Source organism: Gopherus flavomarginatus, chromosome 4 (genome assembly GCF_025201925.1).
Source record: "Gopherus flavomarginatus isolate rGopFla2 chromosome 4, rGopFla2.mat.asm, whole genome shotgun sequence".
NCBI classification, from domain to species: domain Eukaryota; kingdom Metazoa; phylum Chordata; order Testudines; family Testudinidae; genus Gopherus; species Gopherus flavomarginatus.
Window position 1 is genome coordinate 117,885,928 of NC_066620.1, and position 22,988 is coordinate 117,908,915.

Below are 22,988 nucleotides of genomic sequence, written 5' to 3' on the forward strand. Positions count from 1 at the left end.
ACCCCCATGTAAACAGCACTGTGGCAACAGAAGAAGCTCCCCTGACAGCATAGTAGCGTCTTCACTAAAGTGCACATGAAGATAAGCCCTGAATAAGTTTCCCAGACTGGAAGAAGAGCTCTGTGTAAGCTTGAAAGCTTGTCTTTCACAAACAGAAATTGGTCTAATAAAAGATGTTACCTCACCCACCTTGTCTCTCTAATATTCTGGGACCGACACGGCTACAACATCACTGCATACTGAATATTGTTGTGATAGATGGTGTAAGGGACCATCTATCAAAAAGGCAGACTTGCCAGGTGGTAAGATAGAACAAAAAACAGTTTGAGGTTTGTGCCTTTGTTTCTGGCAGTGTGCCCTGAGGTTGGCATCTATGTTCGTGAGCCACTCTAGAAAGCCTGACAGTATCATCAAACTATTACAGCCCATACTTGAGGGACCATATCCTGAAAGAAATCTTTCCTGAACCCCTATTTCTGGTCTTCAAACAACCCCCCAACTTTGCCAAGCTAATCATCAGCAGGAAGCTCCCACAGACTAGGACAAACCAACTCAAAGTGACAGACCAAGCCAGAACAACAGATGCAAAACCTGCAAACCTATTTCCAGTGCTACAATGATCAGTACCTCGCACGACACATCTTTCAAGATTCGTGGATACTACACATGCCTAGTGCACATGTGGTCTACCTCATCCAGTGCATCAAATGCCCTAACAACATCTATGTGGGTGAAATCAGACAATTGCTACGCTCTCAAATGAACTCACACAGAAAAATGATAAAAGATAAAAACACCCTATCAGCTGAGGGTAAATGCTTTTTTTGGGCGGGGGAAGGAGGGGGGGTATAAAACTAACCCACTCCATATTTAACCTCTTAGTCCTCATCCTCAAAGGAAATCTGCACAAAACCTTAAAAGGACAAGCCTGGGAACTAAAATTCATAACTCTGCTGGACACTAAAATCCATGGACTTAACCGAGACATTAATGTTACAGCCCATTACAACAATCTGTAATGCACCCTGCTGCCTATTAACCCTCCATTCACCTATGACTACAGAAGTGTTAATTGGCCACTTTATTTGAAGTGGTCTACAACCCCTCATGCTTAACAATCTATCCCATCATATATTCAGCTTGTACACTCTGGTTACCATCTCCAGACCTGCAGAAGAGCTCTGTGAAGCTCGAAAGCTTGCCCCTTCCACCAATATAAGTTAGTTCAATAAAGACATTACCTCACCTACCTTGGTCCTCATAGATAAGATATTCAGTTTTATAGTATAACGTACAACAGAACAGATCACCAAATACTATTAAGGGTGTCTTAATGAGGTCATGTCCTACTCTTGATGAGGTTTTAGGCTTTTCTGAAGGGGTGGGAGTTCTGCCTCCATTACATGGCAGTAAAATGGATGCAAAGTAAAACAGAAGGGAAACTGAAGTAAAGACTATGCAGCAGCTTTGCACTATCAAAAGTAGGATATTTGAGTGAAGTGTTAATTGACATGTGCTTGACTATGCTTGTACAAAAGCCTGTAGCAGTATGTTAAGTTTATAATCATTGGTGACCCATTCAAGAATCTAAGTAAGAGAGAAAGTAGAAACACAATTATTTTCTTTAAAGTCAGAAGTAAGTAATCTCAACTCACTTTTATTTTGGTTTAGAATATGTTAAAATCAGTGAAGCACAGAAACAGCTTATCTGCCTTTACCACGGCTTGTGAGGAATTCTAATTTAGAGGAATAATCTCAAGTGGAAGTAATTTTGCTCCTTACTATAGATTCTTAGTTTTTCCCCTCAAAAATGTCCTTGTCCAAAACAAACTGGTACAGTGGAACTCTTTACAAGTGCTGAGAGCCCTTAGGATTAGGGTACAAACATGCAATTTTGGTAAGTCCTCACCTAAGCTGAAACTCTAATTCATTTGTCTAATATGCTAGACACATCCGACGAAGTGAGTATTCACCCATGAAAGCTCATGGTCCAAAACGCCTGTTAGTCTATAAGGTGCCACAGGATTCTTTACTGCTTTTACAGATCCAGACTAACATGGCTACCCCTCTGATACTTAATACACTGTTGACATTGTTCTCATCTGTATTGATTCGAAAATTATGAAATGACACAGAATATGGTTATAATATGAAGTAAATTATGAGGATGTTGAATGCATTTTCCACAACTATTTCTGAAAGATACCAGCAAGTGCTTATCAGGAAAGGTCTCTTTTATCCTTATATTTTGGGCACGCACTTGAATACAAACTTTGGACTTCAATGTCACCTCTGAAATATCGGAGGCAAAAATACTATACGCATAGCTCCTACAACTGCAATATTGGGATATGGATTAAGCCAAGCAGTAGAAATGGTTCCAGATGATAGGACAAGCTTTACTACTTATTAGCATGTGCTAAAAAGCAACTGGGTATCAGATCTTTCTCTTTTCCTACTGGAATATGGGGGCTTAATCCTTTATAGAATATTCTATTAAAATATATATTGGGAGAGTATTAAAATCGAACAATTAAGCAGGAAATGGCAACTCTGTAACTTCAACCTTACCTCTCCTCCCCAGAAAGTATGCATTATGATACTGTTCTAATTACATTACCACATATAAGAGCTGGGCGAATAATGGATTTTTTGGTTTGCTTGCAATTTGAAAAATTAAAAACAAGTTTTGGTTTGATTCAAAATGAAAACAAAATTTGCAGAGAATTGAAAAGTTGAAAGAATTTTGAGTCAGTTTTTTTTGAGTCAGTAAGGTTTCATTTTGACCTAATTCAAAAAAAATTGTTTTGATTCTGGGCATTATGATGAAAGCCCAATTTCCAAAACTCAAAATACTTAATGAAATGGAACTTCCATCCTCTACACAGCTCTACTTTTGGGTGTTTGACTTTTAAACCTTAACAGTGTTCTTTTAATGAAGTTTTTTGGGGTGTAATAATAAATAACTATCTGGTGAAAAATTTCAAAGAAATTACTATCTGTTTGTGGACAAGTCATGAGCTGAAAATTAAGTGAAATTCAACAAATAACTACTGTGCATATTTGTTAGTCTTTAGTTTGTTCATGACTCATGGTGAATATTTAATATTCAAAATTCAAGCTGTTTTTATTGAACCCAGAGGCTACCTAATGTTTCTATTACCTAACTGGATGAATGCATCACTTAGATTAATTTTTTCAGTATGACTCTGCACAGGTATAAATTCAAAAGGCACTACAGGAAAAGGTTTTGTAATATCCACTTAAAAATCTTGGTTTTGGGGGAACATTCATGCCTATAACTGCATTTGAGAGAGTTTTTTTAAAATACAAGCAAAAGGGATGTGAATGAACTTAAAAGGAATTTGTTTTAAAACATTCAAAAGTCACTGACAATTTTTGGCTGCATCTACCTAGCTACAGTGATAAATAAGAATGTGTGATACTCTGTCAGTTCATAGCTGTTTTGCCAAGTACTTAACTTCAAATTCATTGCAGAGAACTGGCCAAGAAAATACCAAGCCAGTGGCAGTATTTGAGCATTTTAAGAAATAGTCATGAAGGGATATTTGTAAGCTAGCCTCCAGAAGCGAGTGATAGCATAACCACCAAGGTATTACTAATACTGTAGAATCTCAGAGTTATGGACATCTTGGGAATGGAGGATGTACATAACTCTGAAATGGTCTGTAACTGTGAACAAGACGTTATGGACTTCAGCCACAGTAAGGTTGGGGCTGCAGCTGCAGGGTGAGGGTGTGTGTGTGTGTGTGTGTGTGTGTCTCAGGGCCCCGGGTGGGAGGGTACTGAGCTTCTGACCCTCGAGGCACCTAGGGGCACTGAGGGCTTCTGCCTCGTGGGAGCACCAGGGATCAGGGCTTTAGACCTAGGGGGAGCGCTGGGGTTCAGGGCTTCAGCCCTGAGGCTCCATTCCCAGTTTCAGCCTCACAGTGGGTACTGGGGCTCAGGGCGTCAGTTCGGCAGCTCCATTGCTGACTTCTGCCCTGCAGCAGGCACTGAGGCTCCCCAGAGCTCCATTCCCAGTTTTAGCCGGGGATGGGGGACAGGGCTCGGGGCTTTAGCTATGGGGGAACCGCTGGGACTGAAACTGGTGCTCCCCTTGTAGCTAAAGCCATGAGCCCCAGCGCCCCCCCACGGGGCTTAAGCCAGGAACTGAGCTGCGGGGCTGAAGCCCCAAGCACCAGCACCTCCCGTGGGGCTGAAGCCAGGAACTGAACTGCAGGGCTGAAGCCCCAAGCCCCAGGGCTCCCCTAGTCTAAAGCCCTGAGCCCTGGTGCTCCCAAGAGTCAGAACCTGAGGCCCCCACCCCCACCTGGAGCCCTGGAACCCCCTGCAGCTGCTGCCGTAACCCCCCGTGGCCAAAGCCCTAAACCCCAGAGGTAAAGCCCGAGGCAGTACAGTATTTACTGGGGAGGGGGTTGGTCTCCACTGCTGCCTGACTGATCGCTTTCAGTTCCACATGGTATCTGGTTGATCAATAAGTCCGTGATTCTGGTGTTCATATCTTTGAGGCTCTACTGTATAAACCTCACCTCTTTCAACAAGTTCCAATGACTTCCATTGCTCACACAACTCAGGTGCTGAGGCTTTGATCCAGCAAAGTTTAATGTGCTTAACTTTAAGCACATGAATAATTCCAATGATTTCAATGGGACTACTCATCTGCTTAAAGTTAAATAAGTGCTTAAAGCAGGGATCGGCAACCTTTCAGAAAGGTCTTGGAAAAAATTTTGAAGGAGAAAGTAGTTAAGGACATTGAGGTCAATGGTAATTGAGACAAAGTACAACATGGCTTTACTAAAGGTAGATCGTGCCAAACCAACCTGATCTCCTTCTTTGAGAAGGTGACAGACTATTTAGACAAAGGAAATGCGGTAGACCTAATTTACCTCGATTTCAGTAAGGCATTTGACACGGTTCCATATGCGGAATTATTAGTCATATTGGAAAAGATGGGGATCAATATGTAAATTGAAAGGTGGATAAGAAACTGGTTAAAGGGGAGACTACAACGGGTCGTACTGAAGGGTGAACTGTCAGGCTGGAAGGAGGTTACTAGTGGAGTTCCTCAAGGATCGGTTCTTCGACCAATCTTATTTAACCTTTTTATTACTGACCTTGGCACAAAAAGCAGGAATGTGCTAATAAAGTTTGCAGATGACACGAAGCTGGGGGGTATTGCTAACACAGAGAAGGACCGGGATATCATACAGGAAGATCTGGATGACCTTGTAAACTGGAGTAATAGTAATAGGATGAAATTTAATAGTGAAAAGTGCAAGGTCAAGCACTTAGGGATTAATAATAAGAACTTTAGATATAGATTGGGGACGCATCAGTTGGAAGCATCAGAGGAGGAGAAGGACCTTGGGGTATTGGTAGATCATAGGATGACTATGAGCCGCCAATGTGATATGGCTGTTAAAAAAGCTAATGCGGTTTTAGGATGCATCAGGCGAGGTATTTCCAGCAAAGATAAGGAGGTTTTAGTACCGTTATATAAGGCGCTGGTGAGACCCCACCTGGAATACTGTGTGCAGTTCTGGTCTCCCATGTTTAAGAAGGATGAATTCAAACTGGAAGAGATTCAGAGACGGGCTACTAGGATGATCCGAGAAATGGAAAACCTGCCTTATGAAAGGAGACTCAAAGAGCTTGGCTTGTTTAGCCTAGCCAAAAGAAGGCTGAGGGGGGATATGCTTGCTCTTTATAAATATATCAGAAGGACTAATATTAGAGAGGGAGAGGAATTATTTAAGCTTAGTACCAATGTAGATACAAGAACGAATGGGTATACACTGGACACTAGGAAGTTTAGACTTGAAATTAGACGAAGGTTTCTAACCATTAGAGGAGTGAAGTTCTGGAACAGCCTTCCAAGGGGAGTAGTAGGGGCAAAAGACACATCTGGCTTTAAGATTAAGCTTGATAAGTTTATGGAAGGGATGGTATGATGGGAAAGCCTAATTTTGGCAATTGATCTTTGACTATCGCCAGATAAGTATGCCCAGTGGTTGGTGATGGGATGTTGGATGGGATGGGATCTGAGTTACTGCAGAGAATTCTTTCCTGAGTGCTGGCTGGTGAGTCTTGCCCACATACTCAGGGTTTAGCTGATCGCCATATTTGGGGTCGGAAAGGAATTTTCCTCTGGGGCAGATTGGCAGAGGCCCTGGAGGTTTTTCGCCTTCCCCTGCAGCGTGGGGCATGGGTTACTTGCTGGTGGATTCTCTGCAGCTTGAGGTCTTCAAACCACAATTTGAAGACTTCAATAACTCAGGCATAGGTTAGGGGTTTGTTATAGAAGTGGATGGGTAGGGTTCTGTGGCCTGCTTTGTGCAGGGGGTCGGACTAGATGATCACACTGGTCCCTTCTGACCCTAGAATCTATGAATCTATGAATCTATGGTGTGCTGAGTCTTCATTTATTCACTCTGATTTAAGGTTTTCGTGCCAGTCATACATTTTAATGTTTTTAGAAGGTCTCTCTCTATAAGTATATAATATATAACTAAAGTGTTCTTGTATATAAAGTAAATAAGGTTTTTCAAATGTTTAAGAAGCTTCATTTTAAATTAAATTAAAATGCAGAGTCCCTCAGACTGGTGGCCAGGACCTGGGCTGTGTGAGTGCCATTGAAAATTAGCTCAAGTACCACCTTCGGCACGCGTGCCATAGGTTGCCTATTCCTGGCTTAAAGGCTTTGAAGGATGGGGACCTGGGAGAGAAGGAACAGAGGGAATAAAATCAAGGGAGAATGGGCGGCTTACTTAAACATAGTTATTATTTGAAACTGTTCTCATACCATTACTGATGAAAGACGAATACAGAGTAAAGACATTTTATGAAGGTTAACCAAAAACTGTACCTCACATGACAAGCCAGAATAGCCCACTGGGCAGTCACATTTCTCAATCAAGTGAGCATGACGACTCATTCCAGACACATTGCCTTCTTCAGCAACTTCCATCGATATCTCAGAAATTCTGGAAAACACAAACCAGCAAACAAAGCTTATCAACTCCATAAAGCACTGTTTCAATGCAGGTTCAAAGTCAGCCAGTACAGGAGAAAAAAGCTTCATTTGGCAGTCTTGAACCCTCTTGGCCTCATCAACATGAGACAAAAACTGCTCTGTTTTTGCCTACGTATTAAGGAAACTTCAAACCCAACATATCTTCAATCTGATTTTCCATTTCTACCCTGCAGTTTAACTAACTTGCCTACTCTTCTTACTTCCATCTCCTCTTTTCTCTTTGCAGCCAAAATACTGACAAAAGCCCATATCTGATTTCTCATTTGAACGGATCAGTAAGAAATTGATGTTTCACACTAAACCTGGATTCAGTTTACAATTCACAGGAGTGCAATGATAACTTTATTCACTAAATATGCTTCTAATGAGGCATTTTTAAAAATAAAATGTATCCCCAGCAACTAAAGCAAGCTAACAAGCTATAGAACAGACTTCAAAGACATTGGACAGTTAATTGCCTTTTAGCAGCAATTTTAAGACCTTAGCTCGAATTCATTTTTTCTCCCTCAGAATCACAAGGATAGATAAGTAAAATGTTTAAAACAAAGAAATACATAGAAGTTGGTTAATGTCAGTTCATGTCGGGACAGCCAACTCTTTCCCTCCCCAAATGTCCACTTCATTATATAAATACCTTATACCCTCATCTCCCAACTATCCTCCCCACATACATTGAACAGACAAATGATTCTAAAGGGCATCAAATGAAGCATGGACAATGACAGTAGAAGACATTTCTAAAGCATTAGTTTATCCCAGGGGATTGCAAAATTGTTGCTTTGCCGAAAGGAGGTATTTTAGCCCTCTCATTCTTTTTTTTTTAAATGAATACTAAACTGTGAAAACATTTGTTGTTCTTTAATAAGCAAAAAATATAGAGCAAGCCATGTACATTTTAAAGTTTCCAAAAATAATTCCAAATCTAACCAAGGAGAGGAAATTTCTGTCTCTTCTATCAGTGAATATGAATACTTATAATAAGAGTTAAATCAAAATAAAGAAGATAATCCAGCCAGAAATTATTTTTTAAATATCTGTGTGTAGGTGTTAGTACAAAGAAACTTAGGGAAATAATTAGCTTCTGTTCATACTCCCAAATGACCCAACTCACAGATTTTTCCCCTGCTCCCCCATTTCCCCAATTATACTGATCTGTTTGTCTAGGCACATCTATTGCACCTGTCATCTTGGTATATAGCCACCAACACCAGGAAGGCCATAAGCAAATCTAGGGTGAAATCCTGACCCATTCAAATCAATAAAAGCAGCAAAGAATCCTGTGGCACCTTATAGACTAACAGACGTTTTGGAGCATGAGCTTTCGTGGGTGAATACCCACTTCGTCAGATACATTCAAATCAATGTGAGTTTTGCAATTGACTTCAATGGGATCCAGAGTTCACCACTAATATCTTGAGTAAATGCAATATCCTAAGTGACAGCAGCACTCTCCAGCCCATATACCTTTGTCCCTACTTGAGAAGGAGGGTCACCTGGAATCAAGAATTAGAACAAGGAGGAGAAAAAACAATGGACTGCAAAATAAATAAGGTCCAAAATTATTGTTTTTGTATGGAGTATCAACACAAGCTTGAATGGAACTCCCTGTATATTTAAAATAAAAACAGAGTGGAATCTGCTTCCTCATCATCTTCAAGATACAGGACATGCCTACACTGCAATCTATGGTATGATGTGAGCACAGCAAAAAATAGCTGTGTACATGAAGAGACGGGCTTTAGCATAGGCTAGTAATGCAAGTATGAATCCAAGGTCCCTGTCATGCCTATACAGCCTGCACTGAAGCCCTTAGACTGCAGTGTAGTCGTAAACCAGAGGTAATGCTCTGCGTAAGGCACAAACTATATACTGTCCCAGAGCTGAATTTACATAACAATATACTTTGGGACCACAAAGCTACTTGTTGTCTGGGTAAAAGCGCTACTTAAAATATGTTAGGTTCAGTTGCTTCCTGAAGCATGTCTAAGGAGAACCAGTCTAACCACTGCTACCTGATCAGCATCTAGTACTCTGAAACAATTAACAGTAAAATTGAAAACATGCTTCCAATCCAAACGAATTTATTATCAAAATCCAATTGCTTGAAAAGCAAAACAAAATCTAATTTGAATCTATGAAAGAAATATTTCAATTTTGAGTGATGAATGTGAAAAAGGAGAACAACAAAATGAATACAGTAGGAGAAAAATGTTTGCCTTTGGATTTTTAGTAGAAACCTCTAAATAACTCTCCTTAATAGCATAGCTTTCTTGCAATAACAAATTATAAATTATTTGGCTAATATAGGGCTAACATTGGAATTAAGCTATTTTACACTTGGGTCTGGTTCAAATTTTCATTGACAGTGTTTTTCTACAGTATATCAGTCATCTACAGCTCTGCTTTTTCGAACATTTGAGTTGAAAGAATTTTCATGTTAGAATTAAAGAACTATTAACTCCTCATTGTACACTTTGAAAAACATTGACAGTAGTCCTTTGTAATAATTTTTTCTATAACTCTCTTCCCTCTAATGGCAACTAGATGAGAAGAGAGGCTTTGCTTGTTCAGAGTTAGCCTCCAATTCAGGAAAGCATCCAGGATACAACTAAAGCACATGCTTAACTTTAAGTCACTGGACTTAAGTACATGTTCAAAGGTAAACATGCGCTTAAGGGCTGTTCAGAATAGGGATGGACTTAAGTCTGTGGTTTAACTTCTCTCCTGAATCCAAGTCTGTAGTTCTTAGGCTAATCTCCCAATGACTTCCAAGGACTTTTCGGGATTGATTCTGCTGTTCTTATTCAAATGAAATTTTCTCTGAAATCAATAGGCATTTTGTTTGAGTATCAATTGCAGGGGTTTGCCTGCTAATTCTCCACCTAATGTTTCAAATATCATGGTGATGAGCATTACATAAATGCCTAGACAGATATCATAAAACTTTATTGTGACAATCATCTCCACATCAATTGTGATATCATACACAGGTGGAGAGGTACCAGAAGGGGGAAAGATTAACTCTTTAGCAAGTCCTGCTGCTATATAAAAGGCTATATTCTGTAATGTGACTCTGTAAAATGGCACCTTAATTTTGTAACTGCTATCCCTGCAAACACACCCTGAAATTGGAAAGTCGATTTCTCGTCTCTTGATTTACACATCATCACGGGTAGCCCAGATCCAATCAAGGTGCATTATGCTTTGGTGTAGCTAGCTTTGAATAAGGTGTCCATCTCTCTACACCCCAGCATAAAGATTCTGAAAATGGAAATCATATAGCAATTTTTCTTATGATGCATGAGCCAGGATAGAGTTCACCTCATTCTCCATATTCGAGCTGGGCTCTGTATTGCTAACAGTGATTGATATAAGTAGATGGAATATTTTTCCAGAGCAAAGAGAATGCTTTTCAAAGTTTCCCATGAGAAATCATAATTGCTTTCCCACTCCTCTAAACTGAAGTTTCCCTGTGCACATCACACAATATTGTAAACTGAACGTGCCAAAAATAGAAAATCTGAAATGACTGTGACACCTGCAGCTGCGGGGGACATCCAAGTTTTGGAGAATGGTTGGTTAGTTCCTTTAAAATTACTTACAAAAATTTTTAATTAATAATAAATAGCAACCATCTGCTTCTATCACTTCTAGGGCACTGCTACTAGTCTCCCATGTCTCTGTTACACAAATATTGCAAAGTTACACATCTTTTTAGTTCTACCACCATAGTAGTACCTTCTTGAAATTCTATATCTAGATAGAGATATTTGTAGCCTATTACTTTTATCTGCCTCTACTATATTGGCATAAGTGTCTTTTTAAGTGGGCACTATTTGAATCACTAATCACTTATTCACTACTGATTGCCAAGAGACAAATGTTTCACAGGCCAAAATTCATATTTATATAATAGCACAATATTTGCATAGCATTCAAATCTGTTTACAAAATACATTTTTTGGTTTTTTCTTGGCTTTGGGATACTGAGAATATAAGTCTCATTTGGCTACAATACTTATGGTTTTCTCTTAAAACAGTGCCTTTCTCCAACTTCTCCAGCTTTACGTCCCACTGATTTTGTGCCTGGATTAAAAATTCAGTTTGAAGTCTCAAGTGAATTAGCTGGGATGACTGCAGTATTTCAGGCTATTGCATGAAATTGTTACCTGCTTTGTCTCATGATACTGCCATGAGAAGCCTTAATAAGAATGTAATGAATGTTGTACAGCACATCCATGAAGTCCTCACGTGTCACAGTACTACTGACTCTTGGGTCATCACCATGATATCTCCATTCATGCTGAAGGAAACAGTAGGACAAAAGCCAATCAGTTAACGGAATCAACAGAACCAAGGGTTAACATTCTGAAACAGAACAGACTGAAACATTACCTCTGTCATCTCTATCTCATGTCTTGTCAGCTGACCAATCAAAGGGGCAGCCATATGCCGGATGATAGTTCTAGTACTTGTGGGAGGCCCACCTTTGATGATGACCTGGGGATTATAGGTAGCAAAACCCGTCTCCTCACGTGCTTCAAAGTAGATAGCATATTTCAGTTTCCCTCCATAGGCAGTCAGCTAACAAAGCAAACAGAGATACCAGTTACAGTTAGCTACAAATATATCTCTGTGCATACCTGATGGATATGTAAGTATTACAAATGGATGAATAGATACATGAGACTGTGAGTGTGTGTGTGTTTGTGTGTGTGTGTTTATACAGAGGCATGTGCTACTTGGAACACAGGGAGATCAAGGATTGTGCACAGACATACATGAAGGTAATCTGTTTCTGCAGAACTGTAAAAACAAATGTCCCTCTTTGTGAGAGTCTGTAGGAATATCAACATTCCCATGAGCCCAATCAGGGGACTTCAAAATGCAGCACACAATAGAGCCACAGAGGTGCAAAAGGCCCAGAGAGAACACTGTTTCAAACATTTTCAACAAACTGTGTCTACACAAGACATATAAAGCTTGTGTAACATTTCTGTCAGATTGGGAGAGGCAGGGAGTCAACAGAGTGAAATATTAACTTAATACAATCCTTCTGCTTTTTTAAATAGTAGTTTTGTGAAAAGCTCCATCTTCTGCAAATAAATAAAATCACAAGCAAAAATCTGGAATTCCTGACAGATCTGTTGGCTATCATTGCCTGCCCTGGACAATAAAATTCCCATTAGTAGCATATTTCTTATATATTTGTATGATTAAATATCTAGTTTAAGATAGTATTGATGTTACGGGATTCCAAGTTTTGATGACAATTAATAGAATTTCCTATTATTTTTGTGACAATTTTGCCATGACAAATGGTAATGACAAAAATATTTATTCTTTGCAAGAACCTTCCAGTTTGCTGTGATTTTTCCAATAGAGGAATCAGAAGCATTTCTAAAATGTCAATTTTTGTTAGAATTCAAAGGAATCGTCTTTACCTTTCGTCCTTCAAACTGCTCTGGAAGTTTCCAGTAAATAGGTTCTGATTGGAGATCTTGCATCACCAGTTCAATGTTAGCTACTATCTCTGGATGCTGGAATACAACCCCTCTGGTAGTACTGTCCTGAAGGTTTTCATCTACCAGTGGCAGAACCATCTGTTCCGGCTTCAAGGTCAGCTGCACATATTAAAGGGATTAAAAAGAAAAAACCAACAGTTTATTTTTTCAAGCTTTTTTCACGTAGGCAAAGTCTTCTTATTCTTTTACTTTTTATTCTCTTAAAAACTGGTTGTACATACTTTCACACTAGATTGTGGAGCCTTTAGTCATGTGAGTAGTCCCACTAAATAGAACTATTTGAGCAAATGTTGCGCACTGTAAGAGTTCCGGCATCTAGCCCTTTGCATTTAGTGCTCATGAAAGTGAGGAAAAAGCAGCACTGGCTAGAGCCAAATACAGTGTGATATGAGCACGCATCTGCAAGCTCTTCACAGACCTCTGCCAATGCAGCTTGTTTATAAGACTTTTATATGTCTGTTATGTCAGTTCTGGGCTTCACCTCTGTTCAGAGTCTGAGAATCTTATATTAAGATGAAACACACCTCTTATTTTCACTTAAGAGCTAGACCTACAGGGTAGACAGGTGTAATATAGGCATTTTTGTTACACTTACAGTCACCGGGCAGCCAATGTGAGAATAACTATTTACTGTTAGAAGCTCTAAGGCTGTACTGAGCATGTTCCACCGAGTTGGAGGGATGTGAGGATTTTTTTCTAAGATGGAGACTGATTAGTTGTCTGTGTGGTCCTGTTCCACAATAAAATATTTCCTTTTTCAGTTCTAATTGCTACAGTCAAACTCTTTAGTTCATTATAAAAGCATAAAAGAAAAAACAGGCATTGTCTTGTGATGCCTTATCATATGGCATGGAAGTGGTACTAGCCCACTGAATATGAGATGGGTATGAGCATCCAATTAGTTATGCAACAAGGTCACTAGTTCCAGCAGAATTTTTTCCCCAAACCAGAATAAGAAGGGCTAGCAGTAGTCTTTCACTCTTACGTATATGGCAGGCATTTTGTTATACCCAGACCATAAACCTCAGAAAGATACGTTTGGTGAACACAAACCTGTACCCCCGATAGCATCTGCCAGAATTCAGAGATGGGCTCTCACCTTATCAGCTTATGATTATGAGTTTGATTATATAACTGGAAAAGCATTGAGATGCTCTGAGTAGACCTCCTTTACCGGATAGCCAGCCCAGAGTACCTCAACCTACAGGAACCATTCTCTTTATTGTACTACTGTCCACTTCTCTAATTGAGGCAGCAGAGACAAAAAGAGAGACAGAGAGAGAGACCCATTATTGTCATGAGTGCAGAGAATGGTTACAACTGGCTGGACAGAGAGAGTAAGCACAGAGGTCCAATATTACTACTCCCTAAAGGATTCTTTAAGTGTCCAGGTTGGGTGCTTATTATTACAGTTCTGAGTGATCATACCTCCAGTAAGTACATCAGTGGTACTGTAGTTTTTACATGAAGCACATCCTGGCATTGTTCACATGAAGGGAGTCACGTTCAGTTGTGTGTGGAGCCCGGGAATGGATCAGAAAATCGAGACTGTTGGCAAACCACACACTGTTGCACAATTTAGCTGCCATGCGCCAATGAAAGTTCCTTTGCACTCATAGGGGTGGCTTCAGTGATCCTAGGCGAGACTTCATGTAGACTATGCTGGTTCATTTATGGAGAAAGTGTTTTTAATAATAATTGGTGTTCATTCAAAATGGACTGAAGCATACGTAATTCCCTCCTCCACAGTTGAGGCTACACTAGATAAACTTTGACTTACATTTTCCATTTTCGGATTGCTTGAGACAGTGACGAGTAACAATGGTCCCCAGCTCACTAGTGTTGTATTTCAGGAATTTATCGGGGCCGGGGGGGAGGGAACAGCCTCAAATACAGTAGAACTGCACCAAACACTTTTCCTCAAATGATCTAGTAGAATGGGCTGTCCAAATCATAAAAGAAGAAGGAATGCAGAAGATGACATAGAAGCCAAACAGGCCAGTCTTCTTTTCAACTATTGCATGATGTCACTAGCCAAAAAAGGAAAGTCTCCTGCAGCAACTCTTAATGGGAAGGAAACTAAGAACTCATTTTGAAACTCTACACTGTTAAAGCTGCTAAGCTGAAGGAAAATCAGGCAGCACAAAAGTTATGCTATGATGTCTGAGCATCACCAAGAACATTAGGTGCACATAATACGGTATATGGTCTTATGGCACGAACTGGTTATCTGTTCACATCACAGCACATGCAAAACCACTTTCTTGGGTAACTGAGTTATCAGATGGGAGGCACATTCATACATATCACAATCATGTTCATCTGCAGTACCATGAGACGTCACCAGTAGATAATTCTCCTTTGGATATTGATGGATGAAGGACTGTGGCAGTGGTGGAGCATCCGCTGAAACGCCGTCGAATTTCAGTGGCATTTTGGCAGTGACACCTTTTGATGATGCCTCTTGTCAGCGGCAAGTGGCGTCATCGAGAGGCGTCACCACCAAAATTCGGCAGCATTTTGGCAGATGCTCGACCGCCGGCAAGGACGTGGGCGCGTTAGGGAGCGTTGGGGACCCCTGGACTACTCAATTGCTACATCCAGAAATAGTGAAATTGCTGTGGACCTCATATCAACCACTAGAAAAGACTTGGACATTAAGTCTGCAGAGATGGTTGTATTATCAGAAAGTCCTTCTGAACCTGTTACTGATCAAGGATCACAGGTGTTTCCATTGCACAGTTCCAGAAAATCTCCCAAACCTACAGATAGACTGGACTTATATTAGTAAGGTGTAGGCCTGGCTTGACATGAGTAATGGACATGGATGAGGACTCATTTCTTGGGAGATGCAATTAAGGAGGTAAATGGATCAGCAGGCTAGAAACAGAATGTCTGTTCTAACTAAAATAAGGGAGAACACCCAGGGAACCATTTACAGTGGTCAAGATAACAATGGGTAAGATATCCCTGAAATATAAGATGAAGTAAGGAATAAGTTGTGCATGGACAGTGTGTGGACAGAGCATGCTGTGCAGGGATTGGTCCCTACAAAGTGACCACGCCAATCCAAAACATGCGATGCAATGCATAGTAAATATAATGTCATGTGTAAATGTAATAAAGTAAGAAGTTTACTGTGTAACGTTGGATGTGAGATCTGACCCACCTCCACCCACCTATGTTTGAGTCTGATCAACTCACTGTAGTTTTCCTGTATGCCAAATAAAAGAACCTGAGTAACAAAACTGAATTCTTGGGGAACCAAGTGGAAGGGGTTTCAGGGGAGCCCAAAGGTAAGGCAATTATGCTAGAGATGGCAGAAAAATCCCTTGCACTTGCCTGAGGTTTGAGGCAGTGTACCCAGCCAATTAGTCAGGATGTTTTGTTTTGTTGTTGCAGTGTTAATGCTTTATGGTTATTATTACTAATGATTAAGAGGGAAAGGAGTATAATGTTTTAGGTATTTTTGTTATGATTGGTGAAACCTAGTGGCCAGTGTGAGAATACATATTTACTGTTGGCAGCCCTAAGGCTGTTCTGAGCATGCTTCAGCAGGTTTAGGGCGGGAAGGGGGAGTGGGAATGAGGAAGTTTTTCCAAGATGTAGGCTGATTAATTGTCTATGTGAACCTGTATCACAATAAAAATAATCTCCTTTTCCAGTTCTAATCTGTTTTGGGTCTCAGGCAAGTGTATGAACTCTTGTACTGCGCAGCTCCACTTGCATCTCTTTCACTTAAAATTCAAAGTACTGTGTTCTCAAACACACTAAAAACTGTGTGAGCCCCAAAGTTACAGATTGAATAATGTAATGGTATTCTACAACTATTTAGATGTTAGCAACCTCACTGAAAGAAAATCAATAATATGCCATCCAAATTACTGCTGTGGTCAAAAGAAAACTTCTGCCCAGAATTACCAAGATTGTTCATAGAAAGCATGCGACAAGCTGGACAAACACAGAGAGAACAATAAAATAAAAAGCAGAAATGCAGACAACATAATGCTAAGGAGTAAGGAACAACAATTAAGCTAATGAAAAATCACATCTGGGTTTCACAAGATGCCATTTGGGCACTGAGGAAGAGGAGAGGCCCAGCATGGTATTCAATTATTGTGCTGATTGTATTCTCAGGAGCTGCTGTGCAGTGACAGGACACAGAAGCATTCTTTCCATCTGCCAACTTCAAAGTCATGTTCCTGGAGGTGGGTCTTGCCACCTTTCACCAAGTACATCAGCCAGCAAGAAAATGGTTTACATATGTGAACTACATTAAAGATTTTCATCAGTTGCATGAAGTTTGTGAATTTGTGGCTTTTCAAATGGCAATGACTCTGTTTTGAGATAGACTGGAGTATTCAAAACTATAAAGGCCTAGGTAGCCTACAATGTGAATCTGCAAAGTCCTGTTTAAATCTCAGAATTCAAAGAAGGGCGAATAAAGAAAAGGGAACAGCTTTAAATAACGCTTCAGCTTTATACCATCATGTAAAGACCAAAACAAAGTTTGCAAAAGGATTGATGCTTTCATTAGCTCTGTTGCATGACTGGTTTTATCACCTTTCTTTCAACCCAACCCATGTTGGATGAAAAAGCTGCACCAACACAGCTCATCTGGAATCTCTCTCCGTCTACCAGGAGAAAGAAAAAGTGCTAGAGATAAACAGCGGACTTCAGTCACCAGGACTGTCAATCCAGCATGGGATCTGTGGTACCCCTCTCTTCTGAGGGGATAGGTCTTTTGTTGTTCAAGTGGGCTCCACCCACCAACCCAGGATTTAAATAGATTAGCATCTGTCAGAAGCACGACTTTAAAAAAAATTTATAAGGGGAAAAATGAGAAGTTAATCAAAACAAATTGACATATTTAACAACAAGCAACAATGACCCTGGTATATGGTTAGGGAAACTGTGCAACAAGTTCAGATTCTCATCTCTGTGTCAGTGCTCTGTTGCACTGGATCGTCACAGTACAATTTTCCCACACTTGAGTACACTGCTTTTTACTGGGTTTTAATAGCTTTACTTTGGCTTGACATCTATTACACTATCAAACAATTTTCTTTTAATACTTTGACCCTGATTGTCTAATGGAACATGCTCCTCTCTCTACTTCTCAAAGTACTCAGGGGAAAAGATTGCTTAAACGTGTTGCCATTTCCTAGCTACCTCTCTGTGCCTGACTAAAAGAAGCCAGCAGGAAACAACATTATCACATTACACGGCTCAGCAGTTCCCTACTCACCCACATGCGGATCAGCCCCTTTGCCTCACTGCACTGAGTAGTTAGGCCAAAGCAATAGCAGCTGTTGCAGCCAAGTGGGTTTTTGGCATAGAGTCCAAACATTCCAGACCTGCACCTGTCACAACGGACACCTTCCACGTTAACCTGCAAGAGAAAGACCATGGGGAAAAGCTTTATTTAGACACACCAAAAAACAAAACCAACCCCCTGCCCCACATCCCACGTACAATAAAGGGGTTTGGATGAGAACAGTAGGTTTAAGGAAAAATGTAAGGCTTAAGGTTTTCAGCCTCCAATCACACATATCTCATTCCTCTATCCACTAAATAAGTATGGGCAGAGGATGCTGGCTCCATGTTGGTAGAGGTACTTGTAGAAAAACAAATTGCACTTTTGATATGGAGTGCTTAACAGCTTATTGATAAAATCAGTGAAATTATGCCCTCCAAAACTGATGGGTTAATCAAATCTTTTGTCTGCTATGAGTTTATCTTGACACATCAGAATAATTAAGGTATGGTACTAACTGTACTAGCTGAGGAATTTATTTTTATAGAAATATCAAGGGTGGAAAAATGTTCCCACTTTCTTTCTTCGTCTAATTGTTTTTCTGCATCATTGAATAATATTTAAAGGGCTGAAATGTGCAGCTATTCACTGTTGTAATGTCAATACTTTTAATTCCACTACGCCATTATTCCCAATAAAGAAAGCTAGACTGTGTAGCACTGGATATACCCATCATTTACACTGAGCCTTTTTGAAAGGATTTTTATACCAATTCTGTGGCATTTTAACACTCACAGGCAACATTAAAGAGCTGAATATTTTGTTTAAAGAACAATGTCAACATAAAACATGCCAGGGGAAAAAAAATCTCTATTTCTATTACCAACACCAGATCAGAGTATTAAAATTGAAATAATACTGACTATCTAATTTCATTTACACCATTTGTTTAACTTTTTTTCTATCAGCCTTAAATGGTCAATGTCACTGCTTTTGCTCCTACTCAGTTACGGTTTCTGGTTCTTATATAGGATCACATAAATTAAAACAACTGCTTTCATCAAAATTTTAAAAACCAACCAGCCAGAGAAAACATTTCTTTATAAGGCTTTGTAAACCTCCCTTTCTCCCTTTGGGAGCTATACTTTAGGCTTAAAACGTGTCAACTAATGTCCATTTGGTAAAAGAATTCTCAAGCAATAATAGTAATTTCAGCTCCCTCTTCCTTAATCACTAGCTCTCTACTCTCTCCACGTCTGGATGTTGAAACAGAACGAAGGATCCTAAAATGGAGTCACTCCAATGAGATGAGTATTAATGTGACAAATTCTATAGCCCTTACTGAACAAAAAAATCTATGTTGAGGCCACATTTGGGAACGTGCTTTATTAAACGTTAGTAGAAGAAAGAGCAACATAATGTAACACTTAACTCCCATTAACTTTGAAGCAGGTTCCAGTGGCACCATTAAGTCAGCTTGCATACCTCATTACCTTACCTTGCAGCTACATTGCCCTGTACCATCAACACATGAACATTGTTCCATCTCTGCATCGCAAGTCTGAGGATCAGTCCCTGCCAGCAAGCAGTCACAGGGAATGCACTGTGGGTATTTCCAGTATCCCGGTCTGCACTGCGTGCATTTGTCCCCAGAGAATTTAGGGTGGCAGGAGCAGCACCCTGTATCTAGGTTACACTGGAAACTGAGGGATCCAACCACACTGCAGTCACAGGCCTATCAAGAAGAGAAACACCACAATAGATTTTAATCACATTTCTTGTAGGAAGTCTTGTCATTTGCAGCCATAGATGAACACAGGTTACTTGGGAGTTCATATACATGAATGTATTTCCAGTGTTAACAGCAGTGCATCTGTATCAGAAGGCCGCAATCTAGTTCGGATAAGGGAGGGGCCAAGAGTGAAAGTACATGTATTTACAATATTGTTTTCATCATATTTTATTTATCACTTGAGGCTTATGCATTGTAAATGAACCAGTCTAGTAGCTGGGTGTGAGGTAGCAGAGCGAGAAATATAATGTGCTTTGTTAAACCCACAAACAAATCTTGACATCTGGTGCAGGGCAGTCTTAGACAACACTGCCAGAACTGCAGCTGTCACAGGTCTCAATCCCAATGCCATTGAATCTCACCAGGGCTAGTGCAATGGTTATTAATTATGTTCCAGTGCATGGACAACATATTTCACAGTGCAGACAGAACTGACTTTATAAAGGGTCCTATAGAAAAGCAGGTAGTAAGAGAAGTTGAAGACCTTCAAAGAGTAGAAGAATCAATCCCTCAGTAGTATCGGTAATGCTAGCAGAGAACATTAAATTTAATCAGTGGTAGGATGGGAGCCTCATATCAAGAAAACTTTGCCTGCAACAGCAACATTGTTCCAGTGCCAATAGTACAAGTTGCCACAGTAACTGGCATGGACACACGCTCACTAAAATTAAAGAAGTAAAGCTGGCAGGGAGAGGGACAAAATTTGCAGATTTAGTTTCCACTCAAAATTAAAATCTTGTTAACATGACTAGCTACAGCATCCCATCTGAATTCAAAAGACCTGCTCACAGCACAGGTCATTTATATGACAGACATGCACTCAATCTTTACTGACTGCAACAGAAACACTAATGGTTAGCAAATGTTTGACAGGCTGCTGTATAGTCTAAGAATTAAAACCTTTTCAAAGTAGTAGGCTTATTCAATAAGTTATGCTGGAAGATAAATCCCAGAGAACAAATTGTTCACCACACACAGAGATAGCTCGGGGTACAATATCAAAACCTAAATAACAATCACATATGTTTCTTTTACAAGGAACCAGTTATATGCAGCATTCTGCAGCCTGAGAGTTATGAGAGACTCTGAAACCTGCTCTACTAAGAGCTCAAGTGGAGTGGGCATTCACACCTCACCTTGGAGAAATTAGTTGCAACACGCCAGAAGGGAAGATGTGACTGATATATCATTATTAATTTAGGTAGTGCCACAGCAGCTGCCATGCTAATATACTCATACAAAACACAAACAGAGAATGGATTCCACAACTCAGACAAGGGTCTTCACCCCTATTAGGCCAGTTTCAAGCCAAGCGTTCTATATTGTAGCAGAAAGACAAAGATTTTTACAAGAGGAGCTTTAAACACACACAGAAAAGACTCTACATAATTAGTTAGCAGCTTGAGCTAGATGAGAAACAACCCTTTAAGGAAGGTCATTAATGGGTATATGACTATGTTCAGGCAATGCTCTCTCTTCTGGCATAATTGCAGCAGTATTAAACCCCATTTTGTCAAGGTGAGTGGCAGAGAGGAGCAGATATTTGAATGTGGCATAATATTCACTGTCACTAGTTTTCAGCCTTGTCTGAATGATACTCACCTTACTTCAGTGCATGTCATTACCATATCTTTCAAATCCTCCCCCTGCTTGTCTCACATCCTCTCATCTTTTCATTCCCTTTCCTTTCTTCTCTTCTCCTTCCCTTCTTTCTCTTTCTTAACTCTTGTGACAAACTCTTGTGGGATTTAGATGCTCATAAGAAGGTTTACACATCTCTTAAAATAAGAGCATACAACCCGGTTTAGAAAGCACTTTTTAATTGCCAATTATGACCAAGTCAAAGACCCAGACTGTATAAAGGAGATGCTCTCAGATTCATGAGTGTTGTGTGCCATGGTGATTATGAACTTGTAATCACTGGCAACCCCCTAGGTGGAGTTTGCAGGGCTGGTCACCTGCCAGAGCCCTTCCTGCAGTCAGGGTGTGATCTCTGGTAAGCTTATTAGCATGTGTGTAGGTTCTGTTATTATTTTTAGTGTGTTTTCTCTGTAGTGCTTTCATCTTAAGGAGAAATGCACTTGCTTTGAAAGAGCTGCATGGTAACTCAACTGTGGGCAGTTATGCTGTTTATAGTTCCTGAGGAAGGAAGGCAAAGTGGCTTTCAGAGTCAGTCTGTGTTGCTGATGAATTCACAGTGCAGGCAGGGAGCTGTGCAACCTGCCCATCAGTAGGGAGAGAAATGTGGGTCTCCGCCCAAGAGAGATGATCACTGGAGTGCTACAAGACTAAGAGTGGGTGCCCTTGATGGACCAGAGTGGGGAATACAGGTACAGTTGCCCTGAACTGTGACAGTAATCTTCCCTATAATACAGAAATCATAAACGAACAATATCCAACAGCTTCAGCATGGATGAACGTATGGTACAAACAGATATGCTGATGCAGCAAATAACAGATTGCATGCCAGGACAGAGTCTGCAGTATCCAGATACAGGTCATTAGCACCTGCCCTGATTGATACCAAAACTCACAAATGCAACCGTGTGGCTCTTTACAAGCCTAGAATTGCACTGTAGCTTCAAACTACTGTACTTTACCCCATAGAAAGCATGGAACACACAGAGAGAAAATAAGAGATCCACTCACCTTGCACCCACTGACAATGTCATGACCCCAGTAATTTGGTGCACATTTATCACACTTCTCTCCTACGGTATTGGGAGGGCACACACAGCGGCCAGTGACTGGATCACAATTATTACCAAGGTGAGAACACTCACAAGCTTCAGGGGAGAGAGAGAGAGAAATAAAACAGAGATGAAGTCACTCTCCCTCCCTGACATATAGAGAGCAAGGTTAAGTCCATTTTCATCAGAGCTTTCACTACATGACACTTTTCTGTTGTCATATCTATATCTATATGAAATAAAGTTATTCCTTCCTCTTTTTCCCTTTTGAAGTCTAAGGGTTTCTCTCCATTTCTTGTTGTTCTCTGGAATTTCTCTGCAGAGAGGCTTACTTGTAGCCAAGCATTTCTATTTTAAGAGGGAGATATTAAAAAAAAAATCTAATCTTCCTGGCTCCCCTTCTTTTCATCCTTTTGGCTCCAAAGAGGTGACAGAAAGATAAAAAAAGGAGGCAGTCTGACCAAATATCCTACCACTGAACTGGTTGCCACTCCAAGCGGCGCTAATACTGTGGACCGTAGAAACCCCACATTTGCCACTGTATTCCCCTTAACTTGCATCTGCTTCAGAAGCAGTTAAATCAGTAGAACAGAAATCCAGTTCTCTTTCTTCACCACATTCTGATTTTAATGGCTCTGTAATAAACTCTTCAAACAAAATTAGACTC

General features: G+C 40.2%; 1 protein-coding gene across 5 annotated transcripts in view; it reads right to left on the bottom strand.

Annotated features, from left to right (window-relative positions):
- The window catches only part of LAMA2 (laminin subunit alpha 2), a 515,739-nt gene that overhangs the window by 136,284 nt on the left and 356,467 nt on the right, over positions 1–22,988 (bottom strand). For all 5 annotated transcript variants that reach the window (XM_050949373.1, XM_050949372.1, XM_050949374.1 and 2 more), the window contains 7 exons: positions 22,281–22,417; positions 19,338–19,574; positions 17,831–17,974; positions 12,502–12,681; positions 11,453–11,641; positions 11,227–11,360; positions 6,890–7,007 (listed from right to left, as the gene is read on the bottom strand). In XM_050949373.1, coding sequence (XP_050805330.1) covers positions 6,890–7,007; positions 11,227–11,360; positions 11,453–11,641; positions 12,502–12,681; positions 17,831–17,974; positions 19,338–19,574; positions 22,281–22,417 — 1,139 coding nt within the window. The remainder of the gene's footprint in view (positions 1–6,889; positions 7,008–11,226; positions 11,361–11,452; positions 11,642–12,501; positions 12,682–17,830; positions 17,975–19,337; positions 19,575–22,280; positions 22,418–22,988) is intronic.